The sequence below is a fragment of the Aythya marila genome (genome assembly GCF_965140915.1).
Source record: "Aythya marila genome assembly, chromosome: 16".
Classification (NCBI taxonomy): domain Eukaryota; kingdom Metazoa; phylum Chordata; class Aves; order Anseriformes; family Anatidae; genus Aythya; species Aythya marila.
This window is the reverse complement of record NC_139057.1, coordinates 844,810-856,973: the sequence shown is the minus strand read 5'-3', so window position 1 is coordinate 856,973 and position 12,164 is coordinate 844,810. Positions and strand designations below refer to the sequence as shown.

Sequence of the window (12,164 nt, the reverse complement as noted above, 5' to 3'; positions counted from 1 at the left end):
CATTGTTTCTCTAGCCGGCACGGTACACAATACTTTTTTTCCAAGGTAAATACTTCCTTGTGGGGGGGAGCCAGGCGCATTATTTTTAGACGGCAAACAAAGCTGAGGTGTATGTCTCTCACCGGGGACAGGCGCCTCTTAGAAGCGAGCTGCTCTTTCAGCAGCCACAGCTGAGCCGTCTCCATGAGCCCAGGCCTTTGCTCTGACCTCAGCTTATTTCTCTGCCGGCTCCCAGGGCTCTGAATGAAAACACGGCAGCCTGGGAGGGGCGAGCCTGGAAATGGCAGCCCTGCCTCCGGCTGCGGGGAGGGCCCAGGTGGGCTGCGGGGGGCTGCGGGTGGTGGGGTGGGCGCCGATGCCCCGTGCCGATGGGGCACGAGGGCGGCGGGCACAGCAGCGGCGGCGGGCAGAGGCTTGGTTGCACGCCTGCCGTGCCCTGCAGGCAGAGGACATTTTGCACGGCGCAGGAGAGCAGAGCTGCCTCCCCCCGAGCACCGGCCGCCTGCTGCGGGGAAACCACAGGAGCAGCTGCGTGGGGCGCAGGGAGGTGAGTGCACGCTGCCGGGAGAACGTGACCCCGTGGCCGGGCACAGCCGGGAGGCAGCGCTGCCTGCCGTGGGCGAGCCGGCCGCGTCAAAGGGAATGATCCACTGGGTGCTCTGGGGCAGGCCGAGCTGCATCAGGGCTCCGTCTCTGACAGTTTGGGGTGGAAACACCGCTGCGGCCTCGTGAGCACAGCGCCTGACTGCAGAGAGCTCTGGCCTGCCCGGGGAATCGCCCCGGCTGCAGCCCCCGGACCGCACCGCGCTGCTCCGCCGAGCCGGGGAGGTGTGACAGGGCGGCTGCTCACGGGCAGGTGTCATGGGCATTATCTGGTGGCTGCTGCCAGGCTGCAGTGTTTTTTGCTGTTTTTGTTGCAAGCTTGTTGTTGTTTTATTTTTTTTTAATAAATCTGTAAAGATGAGGAGCAATTTCTGAATGGCATTTGGATCTTTTTAGGTGATATGGAGGGGCATGCAAGGGGTCTGGGAAGAAACTGAATTTATAATTAGAAGAGCATTTATATTAAATAGCATTCTGAAGCAAGTCTGCAGCTACATGTTGAAAATTATATATTGAATATTGGAATAATATTGAAAATACATAGCTGCAACACAAACTCAGTATGTGTTTAGAGGTGGATCTTCCCTACAGTAACTTATCACGGTAAGCAATCTTCCCAGCTCTGAGGCAGGAATCTAATAAAGATCACTACCAAAGCAAAATCTTTCAAGCCGGAGGAGGAGACGCCGCTGTACCAAGTGACGAGGTCACCCTTCGCCGCAAGGTTACCCCTCGTTCTGCCTGGGAACAGACCCAGCAGCGTCAGGGCAGCCGTGCAACATCATCGAACCTACCGTGAGGACACAGTGATGTCAAAATGAAACTAAGTAGGAGGAGGCAGAGTGCAGCAGCAGCAGCTCAGCTCGTTAGGGGCAAGCAAAATTATGTAAAATAAGTTACAAATGATGCTCCAGTGAATCAAGGTCAGGTGGGCCGAGGCTGAGCCCCGAACGCGTGGCATCCTGGTGTCAGCTCATTGTTCCCTGGCAATGCAGAGGATGTGGGCCAGAGTCAGAGACTCCCGCAGGCACTGCAAGATGTGCCTCTAGGAAAGCGCTGACAACTCAGCAGCCCTTCGAGGGGGCTCAAGCTCCCTCCCAGAACCAAGCCTCCGTGCCAGGTAAGGGCACTGAGGACATGCGCTGCGCTGTGCTGCTGCGCCTTTTTCCTGCCTTTACCCCAAAAGCTGACGCTGCTGAGCCATCAGGGTTATGCTGGACTCCACCACCCCTTTCCCTGACACCTGAACCAAGCAAAACACACGGCACCTACCCTTGGTGACAGCAGGCTCCTACAGCAGTCAGCGTTTATTTACTCTGGGCTGCATGCACGGACCTGAAAGGGTGGGGGGGTCCCACACAGGGAGCTGGGAGGGGGCAGAAGTTGACTGAATTTTGCTACATCTGTCAGGTAACCCTCCTCCAAATTCTGGCTTGTTTCCACTGTAACCACACAGGGTGAGCCCCAACTCTTCCAAAATCTGACTTGTAAATCATCCCCAGGGATTCCCGATTAACCTGGGCCAGCCAAATGGATTTTTTTGGAGCTCTCAACTGCAACTACGTGTAGGAGGATCAGAAATCAAACGTGCTGTTTAACACCGACGGCTCCATCACGGCAATCCGTCCACAGGGCCCCCCCTCCCAGGGCTGACACCGCCCAGCAGCATCCCACCACGGCCGGTCCAGCAGCCTCACTGCTGCAGGCTGGGCACACCAGTAAAGCCACCCTGCCTCGCTGCTGGGTTCCTCTGCCTCTCTGTGAGCCTGTGTCTTGAAACAGGGATGCTGCGGTGAGCAGAAGAAAGGGAGGGCAAACCAAACGGGGCAGGGAAGACAGACAATTAATATAACCTGCCCTCTGCATGAGGAATAAATTGGCAGCTGACAGGTTATAATCTGTGCAAGCAGGATCTTCACAGGAGAGATGAAGGCTCCATTGGGGGCCAATTGGATGGTTAATTAGGAGGACAAAGCAGAGGATTTGTGAAAATGTTTATGAAACAGTCCTTTGCAAGGGAGCCTCTGAGAAATGCTCACCAGAGAGGAGTCGCTTTTGGTTAGGAGGAGGAAACACGAGGGTGAAATAGCAGAACCAGGCACCGAGACAGAAAATAGCAATGCAAATGTCCCTAGGAGGGCTGGGGGATTCCCAAGTGCAGTGCGGAGGAGTTCAGGGAAGGACCCTGTGACATCTAATTTTTCTAGAAATACATGGGCCGTGTCCTCCCTCCTCCCCGCCCGGTCCCCACCCTGCCACCGAAAAGCAGGGGCAGCGCGGAGCTGCTCCCGAGGGAGCTGGCAGGCAGCCCCTGCAGGCAGCCAATGGGCGACGCGTTCGCCCTGCAGAGACAGGGCACGGGGAAAGCAATTAAACCCAAGCTTTGATTAGGACTCGCAGCTGACTGCTCGTGGTAGAAACGCCCGAGCTTCTCTAAGCATCAGGGCTGTGGCTGGAGCGGGACGGACCCCCCGTCCCCTCCTCGGCACGCTGCTGCTGCAGCAGGAGCGTGACTGATGCTCTCTGTCCCACACAGCTCCGAGAGCTCAGAGGTAGGAACCAGTTGCTAAGAGACAGGACCGCACTTCCCAGCCCACATCCAGACCTTTGTCACCAGCTCAAGGGCTTGTGCTGGATCACAAGGCCCGAGGCAGGTGAGCGAGGGCAGGCCGGCCTCCTCCCCGCCACCACAGCCCCACGGGTACCCGAGGTACCCGCGGTACCCGGCACCCGAACTGGCAGTGGGAACAACGACCCAAAAGCATCGCCCAGGGAGGAGCTGCCCTGGCTGGGTGCTGCCACAGGGCCCATGGAGCGCCCTGGCCATGACGGCACCAGCACAGGCGGCGCCTGCAGCATCAACACCCAGAAGGGTTCGGATGTGTCAGCAGCATGGATGCATGGATGACCTGTTAGATCCCTCACCCAAATGCAAGCCAAGCCAGGAGTCCCAAGGACCTGCTCTGTCTTCCCTAGAGTAACCCCTCCCTCTCAGTGAGGAACAGATCAGAGAATATCCTCAGGGCAGAGAGAAAAACATTTACACAGCATCCCAGTTTCCCAGTTGTCTTCCCGTGAAAGGCCCAGTACCGCCCTGGTAAGACATAACCAGCCTCCTACTTTCAGTGGCTGCTGGCTGAAAGAAACCATTACTCCAAACCCCTGCTGTTACTGCCTGCTCCCATATACATGCACGTCCATTCTGCAGCTATTTCTTCTCAAATAAATTGCTCCTCTTTGGCACCAGCCATAGAAGTGGAAGTCAGCAGCATTCCAACAAAGACAACGATTTGGGCCAACAGGTACCTCCTAGCTACAATCAGCTAATTAGATGAGACACCAAAACTCTGTGGTGACTTTGGCCCATCTTGATGCAATTCTTCAGAGGCGGGCACAGCTAACATGAGATCGGGGGAAGGTAATTGCTAATTTGCACTAAAGGAAGAGAAATGAATATCTATTCCTTTGTCCCAGGAATGAAGACAAGGTTTTGAGAAGCCAGAGCATCACCATGCGCTGGCTGGCTGGACAGTCCATTGATGCCCATGCCTCTTTGTGGTTTCCCTGCCAATTTCTTTTGTCCATAAATTCATACACCGCTCATATCAGTCCTAGTTTACTAGCAAAAACAAAACTGAAGGAATGATATTATCTGAGCATTTTGCTGAGAATGGTCTGGACAAACATTCTTGAGAAAGTTGTCAGTGAAACCAGCGCAGCAACCTCTTCTGGGCTTTGCTGCCATCCTTAGTCAGCAACTGAATTCCCCTGCCTGCTCAGAATAAGAGTAAGTCCCTTTGAGTCACGGCCCTTGGAGGAGAGGTGAGAGCACAGCCCACATTTGCTCTTATCGCCAGTCCTCTCAGCTCCTCGGTAATGCAGGGCCCTGAGTGCTTGGACCCCTCTTCCTCTGCAAAGACGGGGCATAATCTGAAGAGCCCCAACACCCCAACGGCAGCATCTCACTGGACCTGGCTTTCCTTCCTTTGTATTTTAGCATTATTTTAACACAGCCTTACAGAAGCTGTGTTTCATTTGCTTATTTTATTTTATTTTATTTTATTTTATTTTATTTTATTTTATTTTATTTTATTTTATTTTATTTTATTTTATTTTATTTTATTTTATTTTATTTTATTTTATTTTATTTTATTTTATTTTATTTTATTTTATTATTTCCCTCCTTCAAAGCAATGCCCAACAAGAAACACAAATCTTAAAGCAGTTGCAGGGGGAGGTAACTTTCGGGTGATACGAGTGCTTCGTCAAGGAAATACCTCAGATCCTCCTGGATCTCGGTTCCTCTCAGATCAGCAATGCCAGCGATGTCGCTGGTATCGCAAACAGCATAAATGGTGTATAGAGATGACTGTTTTGGAAACTGTTTATCCGGGCATGCGTAAGGGGGCTGGGACAGGGAGAAGGGGTGGGATGAGGAACCTTTGGATGGGTTATCACCAGCGTGACTCTGACCACCAGCAGTCTTCAGAAGCAAAAACCGCTGCTGATGTTGTGCAAACTTAGAGCCGAATCTGGAACTGGTACTGAGGTAGGAGATTTTCTCTGTGTTTGGTTGGATGGGACCATGCACCCAGCCAGCACTGTGCCAGTCTCCTAAGTGCAGATTTGAATGTAAACCTGCCACCAGTTCGGCTCCTTGGAAGAGCCAGTGCTGCCCTGCATGCTCAGGGGTAGGCTATTCCAGAGCAGGTGAAGGCTCTGTATACTCTAAGTAAGGCTCGTGCTAAAGAAGTAATAGACAATTTCTCAGATAATACCCTCAGGCCCATTTGCCTTGTCTCAGGCTCTTCTGAACAGTCTTGATTTATATTTTTTTTATCACGTGAAGTCCACAGAAAGTCTGAGTGGTTATTCACAATAGTGAAAACCTTCTGTTGACTAATGTTCTTAGAGGTTATAGATGTGCAGCTTTTTGGGGCACTGAATATGGGCATTGAAGTGTACTTGTACCAGGAAAAATGTAGCCTCTATTAACTGTTGGAGCAGCATCTTTCCGACATGCCCAGCTTCTCAACTCAAGCTTTCTGCCACTGTGCTGTGCTGTCCCACGGCCTAGCATCACGGCTTTCACATGCTTCAGCATCACAACGCTCTCTGTCTCTGGGAACTAAAATATATTTAGGGATATGCTGTACTGTGAGATTTATCCGTGTCCCATGTGATGTCTTTCCCGCTGTTGGTGAAAGGCCTGCATCCATTTTGCTTTTTGGTCTCATTCTGTTCTCTGTAGCGCTCCTCCCCGCCACAGTACCTTTCCTCAGATGAATTTCACCAGGCACAATCGTGAAATGATTTCAAACATTCGGTTCCGGGGGAGCCAGCATAGGTGAACTGCACTGGTACAACAATAGCAGCCCACCCTCACAAATGTCATCAGCCTTTTATTAATGCCTAAAAGAACTCCAGAACCTCATGCCAGCTCTGCAGGGGACAGAGAGCGAGCAGGAAAGCAAAATCAAACGTAGGCAGTGCTGCAGAGCCTACCCAATCCCCGAGCCTTTGCACAATACCCAAAGGGTCAGCCCAGCGCGAGGCTTTCCCGTGCCTCACCCCGCAGTCCGACTGGGCTCAGTCCTCCAGCCTGCACCGTGGGGCTGCCAGAATGAATCCATCCTGCGAGGCTGGCCACCGCTCCGGAGTTGTGACAGGCTCACACCACGCACGGCAAGGTACGGCATTGATTTAGAGAGTGTGCGTAACCACTCCCGCAGCTAACGGCCGGCCCCAGCACGCCCTGCTGCGCCGGGAAAGGCACCCGCAGCCCGGCTGGCACCCAAGGGCCGCCCGCGCCCCTGCGCCGCTCCTCTGCCTCCCTGCGCCTCTGTACGAGGCTGTCTAAGTGATGCTAAATGCTTAGGACAGGAGGGACACAAGATTTTAACGAACTGCATCTTAGCACCTTGTCACGACCGAATTCTCCCACAGTTCTTCGCAAAGCCGGGGCTAAGGGGGGGAGCGCTGCCCAGGGAACGCGGGGTTCGGCCCAGCAGGCGGATAACGAGGTGGTTTGCACCTTAGTGCACGCCATCCACGTGAGGGAACGGCAGCCTTGGGCACTTTGGGATATCCATTGTTTGTGCTGCAGCAGCACACAAAGATACCCTCCTCCTCAGCACAGCCTAAACGCCGATTTGTCCAAGTGCCTGGCCTGCGGGATGCAGCACCCGGCCGGGGCATGAACCGGGCTGCCGGACAACAACGCCCTAAGCTGCCAAACCCCATGCGTAGCTGCTGAGGGTTTTTTTTTTAATTGGATGTGTTAAATGTCCAGCATCTTTGGGACGTTCATCTGGGAAAAAGAAATCCGAACAGTCTCTGTGCCAGACATCCGTCCGCACTGCTGTTCCTATTCCCAGTGCATTCTTTGAGAAGACCACCATCTGCTCTGACCACCACCTAAGGCAGATGCCCCCTTCTCAGTGCACAGTCACAGCTCTCAAGCCACCCAAATCTGATTAGGCCTGTTCTGATGAGAGGCCTGGAGGAGGGCAAGGGAAAGTTACTCGGGAGAGAAAATAATAACCCCATGTTAATTATGTTTTCGCTACAGATGCGCAGAAAATGCACAAGCCAGCTCAGGATGCATAAGCCAAAAGGGACAGCTCTACCAGGTTGCTGCGGGGGGTTACTAGGATGATTTTTGCCTTTTTTTTTTTTTTTTTTTTTTTTTTTCAGAGGAGGAGTGGCCCCAGCCCTATCAGGGGCAGGAAAGATCTTATCCCCGCTGCTGCCCTCTACGCGCTCTTAGCACCTCTCCTCTAGCTCTCTCGCTCCGGTCCCTCGGATTTCCTGTAGCAACCTGCAGACGCAGCACAGCGGCGCCCAAGCCCCCCCCTCGCCCCCGGCGCTGCCCCCCGGCCGCCTGTATATTTCTGCCTGTCCCTGCGGCCCGGGACGGTCCCGAGCACGCCAGCGCCCCGGCAGATGTGCTGGGAGGAGGACGGGGGGACAGGACGAGAGGTATCGGGTTGCTGAGGAGCACGGCCAGGAGAAAGCAGCCGAAATGCCGGTCCGGGACCATTTGGGAGAAGCAGCAGAACAGGCACGAAACCAGAATACACACTTTACTGTCAAGCCAAAAGCTCGTATTGGCGTCGTGAATTATTTGACTGCATGCACGAGAGAAATGAAATGCACCCCCAAAACCAGCCCAAAGCACCAAAGACCAGGAGAGCACTGAATTATCAGGAGCCGAAGAGAATCCCCATCAAGTTATCTCTACATTTGAGAGCCACTTCAGGCAAAGCCAAAACCCAGCACACACATTGGGCTGAAACTGGCCACGGGATTCCCGGGGGGGGGGCGCCAGGTGGGTTGGGGGGACCCGGGAGCCGGGGGGAGAGGCGGCCACAACTTCTACAGACCTGGCACCGGAGGATTTCGGGGAGAGCGATGACAGCTCTTTCCTCCAGCCAGTGGCTCTTTGCAGCACTGCCAGCCCTAACTTCGGGCAGGTACTGCAGTCCCTGGGAAATGGGCGGTATTGCCCCTTGGAAAACGCAGCTGTCCCCGGAGGGCATGCCTGCTTTTTGTTTGTTGGCTTACGGGAGCCTGGGTGTATCTCCTATCTGTAGCCTGCAGGGACTCTGCCAGGGAAGATGTGGGGGCCTAGGCACGCTCCTCGCTGAAACTTCATCTGTGCAGAAGCCCTTTGGGAATACGCGGGCTTGCGCCGGCCTCGTTGAGCTCCTGACCCTCGGGACTCCGCCACGGACAAAGGGGAGGGGGTGTCTAGCTGGCGGCGGGGTCGAGGGAGTCTGGCGTGGCCTCTCTGGGGTACCATGACTCTGCAGCATTTGGAAGATCTGGGATAGAGTCGCCGGCTAGATGGAGAGGACCCGGGGGAAGCGCAGGATCTGTGCAAGGGGGCTCGGCTCCTAATCCGCCCTCGGCAGGGGCCGTTTGGGAGCGGAGGGGAAGCGGTAGAGGAGGGCTGCAGAGATGTCTCAAAAAAAAAAATTGCCAAGAATTTTTTTGGGGCATGGAATGGGGGAGGGGGGCTGCAAGGGGAGAAAGAAAGGCGCCTCTGAGCACCACGAAGGGAAAAGGAGAAATAATGACCCTTCCCCCTCCCCCCAATAATAAGGCAGACCAGATGGGAGGTAAATAGTGCGTTTAGAAGCATTTGCCACAGATGGGCTGCCCTCAATGGAAGCATCCTCCAGCCACATCAATGCTGGAGTCTGTGTGTGCACAGAAAACACTGCACCCTTTAGAGCAGCGGCAGCAGCAGCAGCAGCAGCAGCGGGGAGAGGAGGGGAGGGACAGGAAAAAAAAAAAAAAAAAAAAAAAAACCCTCCCGGAGCCCTTCTGTGCCCGCTGGCCCGGAGCAATCCCCCGGTCCCCCCCGGCGGGCGGCGGGGGGCAGCGGGGCCGGGGCGCACCCCAGCGCGCGGGGCCGGGGGCTGCGAAAGTTGCGCCTTTTCCTCCGCGCCGGGGAGCGAGCGGGGCGCGCTCGGGACGGGAACAATGGGGCGGCGGGGCAGCCCCGGGCGGCGGCGGGGCGGGAGGGACGGAGGGAGAGAGGGAGGGAGGGAGAGAGGGAGAGAGAGAGGGAGGGAGGCGGCCCGGTGCGCCCCGCGCCGCCGGCCCGGCGGGGCGCCGAACAATGAGGCTCCGGCGGGGGAGTTTCCCGGGACGGCGGCCGCGGGGGAGGGGGGGCAGCCCTAATCCGGGCTCCGCCGCCGCCCGCACCCCCCGGGGCACCGGCTGCCGCGGCCGCACGGGGCGGGCAGCGCCGCGGGACGGCGGGGCCGGGCGAGCCGCAGCGGGCCGGGCTCGCTCCGCTCCGCTCCGCACGGCTCGGCTCGGCTCGGTGCGGCGGGGCGGGCGGGGCGCGGCGGCGGCAGCGGCAGCGGCGGGGGTGCCGGCGCCCCCTCCCCGCCGCTGCTCTGCCCTTGACTGCAAACCCGGGCTCGGGCCGTGGGGCGGATGGGAAATGCGGGGCGAACGTGAGCGGACGGGGCGGGGGGGGCGGCGGGGCCCGCACCGGGCGGCGGCGCTGCTCCCCCCCGACACCCCCCCGGCGGGGGCAGGTGCACGGGGGCACCGCCGCCCCCTCGCTCCCCCCCGCCCCCCCCTCCCCCGCCCCCGGCCCCGTCCCCGCCGGGGCTGCACCGGATGGGACGGGGGGGGGGCGGGGGCGGCGGAAGGTGCGAGGCTCCGGGCGGGCGCCTCTCGCCATCCGCATCCCGGGTGGGTCGGCTCGGGGCGGCGGCGGCTGTCCCGGTGCTGCCGCCCGGAGCCGCGGGGGCTGCGGGAGCGGCCGGGCCCCGCGTCGCGCCCCGCATGGGGCATGCGCGCTCCCGGCGGCCGGCGGCGCGGCGGGGCTGGGCCGCCCGGTGCTGACGGGACGGGGCCGGTAGGGGAGCGGGCAGAGGGGCCCCGGGGTGCCCGCCCCCGCCCCGGACCCCCCACCCTCCCCGCACCCCCGGCCCGCCGCACCCCCCACCCCCCACCCCCTCCCCGCACCCCCGTGGGGAGGACAGACAGACACGGACAGGCAGGCAGACAGACAGACACAGAGCCCCCGGGGCACGGAGCGCACTAACCGTTCCCGTTTTCACCGGCACATAAACCACCACTTGACCCATCTTCGTCGCCTCCCTGGTGCCGTTTCCCAGGCGGAAGCCCTTGGACCGGACCCAGAACTGGAACTTGCCTTTCTCCCCCCCGCCGGAGCCGCCGCCGGAGCCGGATCCCCCCTGCAGCACCTCGGCGATGCGCTGGTACTTGCTCCGGGTCACCGTCTTGGTTTTGGCCGAGTCCCCGTAGGTGCGCAGGCACCAGTCCCGGAACTGCCGCCCCAGCTCGCTGTCCCCGGGGCGGCTCCCCCGCAGCAGCAGCGGCGGCTTCGGCATCGCCCGGCCGGCGGCGGCAGCGGCGGCGGCGGCGGCGGCGGCGGCGGCGGCGGCGCCCGGCCCCGCGCCCTGTCCCGGCGCGGCGTGCGGCGGGGCTGGGGGGAAGCCGAGGCGGCGCGGCGAGCCCGGCCGGCCCCGGCGCGGCGCGGCCCGGGACGGGGCTGCGGGGCGATGCCCGGGGAGGAGCCGCGGCCGGGGGGGGCGCCGGGGCTCGGACAGCGACCCGGGAGCCGGGCGGCGGGAGGCACCGGCGGCGCCAGCAGCAGCAGCAGCCGCTCCTGTCACAGGATCACAGGCGGCTCCGGCTCGTCCCCCTCCCTCCCTCCGCCCGCCCGCCCGCCCGTCCCTGCCTCCTCCGCCCCCTCCGGCCGCCTCCTCCTCTCAGCGGGATCCCACCTGTTAGAGCGGCCGCGCCGCCGCCGACGGGCCCCCCTCCCCCGGACGGCCCCGGCCCGGCCCGGACCCTCGGAGCCCCTCTCCCCCCCCCTCGGACCCGGCCCGGCCCGGCCCGGCCGCCGGCAGCCCCGCGCCCCCCCCGCTCCGCCCGCCCCGCGCTCCCCTCGCCCTGCCCGGCCCGGCCCGGCCCCCGCGCTCCCCCCGGCCCGGACCCGCGGGGCCGCGCCCCCCCCCCCCCCCCTCACCCCCTACCCCTCCGCCCCCGGGGCCGTTGCCCGCTCCCCCCCCCGGCTCTACCCGGGCCGGCCGCGACGGGACGCCGGGCCCAGGGGGCGCCCGGGGGCCGGGCCGGGCAGGGCGGAGGGGGGGGGGGGCGGCCGGGGCCGGCGGCGGGGGCGCTCGGGGGCCGGGCCGGGGGCGCGGGGCCAGGTGCCGGCCCCAGACAAAGGCCGGCCGGCTGCGGCGGCGCGGCGGGGCGCGGGCGCACGTGTGCGGCGGGGGCCGCGGGCCGGGCGGACCGGGGGAGGCGGGCACCTGCCGGGCGCCGCGGCCGCCGCAGAGCCGGGGAGGAGCCGCGGGGCAGCGGCAGAGGCAGCGGCAGGTCCGCCGCCCGCCCGGTACGGCCCCGGCACGGCCGGCGGGGATCGCGCCGGGGCCGCCCCGCGGCGCTAGTCCCGGACCGGCGGCCTGCGGGGAGCGGGCGGGCACCGGCTTGGGGCTCCCCGCGGAGGACGGGGTCGTCCCGCCGGGCCGGGCCGGGCCGGGCCGGGCCGGGCTAGGAGGGGGGAGAAGCGGGGGAGAAGGCGGCGCCCGCCCCGGGACAGCCTCCGCCCCGGGACAATCCCAGCCGTGCCCCTGTCAGCCCCGGGGCTGCAGACAAAGGGCGGTCCCCAGCCGGCCGGGGCAGCAGCCGGGGCTCCCGGTGCCGCCGCGCTCCGTGGCGGTGACCGGGGGAAGGCAGCCGCCCCCCGCCCCGAGCGCATCTGCTCCGGCAGCGCCGGGGCCTGGCCGGCTGCAGCCCGGTCCCCGCGGCCGCCTGGGGCGCACGGAGCTGTCCCGTGGGGGGCACCGGGCCCGGCCGCTGCGGGGGTGGGCTCCGTGGGGACCGTCCTTGATTTTCCGGGGGGGTTCCGGTGACGGCTGCGTGCCGCCAGCTCGGGGGGCACCGTGGGGACAGGATGGCCGGTCCCGGCTGTCTCCTGCAGTGACACACACATGTGCCATGATTTTGCTGGTCCCACGCGTGTGCCCATCGGTGCCACGCGTTTGCACCGGCCCTGCCCC

At 61.7% G+C, this 12,164-nt stretch overlaps 1 protein-coding gene across 1 annotated transcript in view; it reads right to left on the bottom strand.

Moving 5' to 3' along the window:
• Nucleotides 1–10,575, bottom strand: part of NOL4L (nucleolar protein 4 like) — a 58,727-nt gene extending 48,152 nt beyond the window's left edge. Inside the window, exon 1 of the mRNA XM_082773221.1 lies at nt 10,176–10,575. Within this exon, the coding sequence (XP_082629347.1) occupies nt 10,176–10,484 (309 nt within the window). The 5' untranslated portion in view covers nt 10,485–10,575. The remainder of the gene's footprint in view (nt 1–10,175) is intronic.
• Between the last annotated feature and the right edge of the window lie 1,589 nt (nt 10,576–12,164).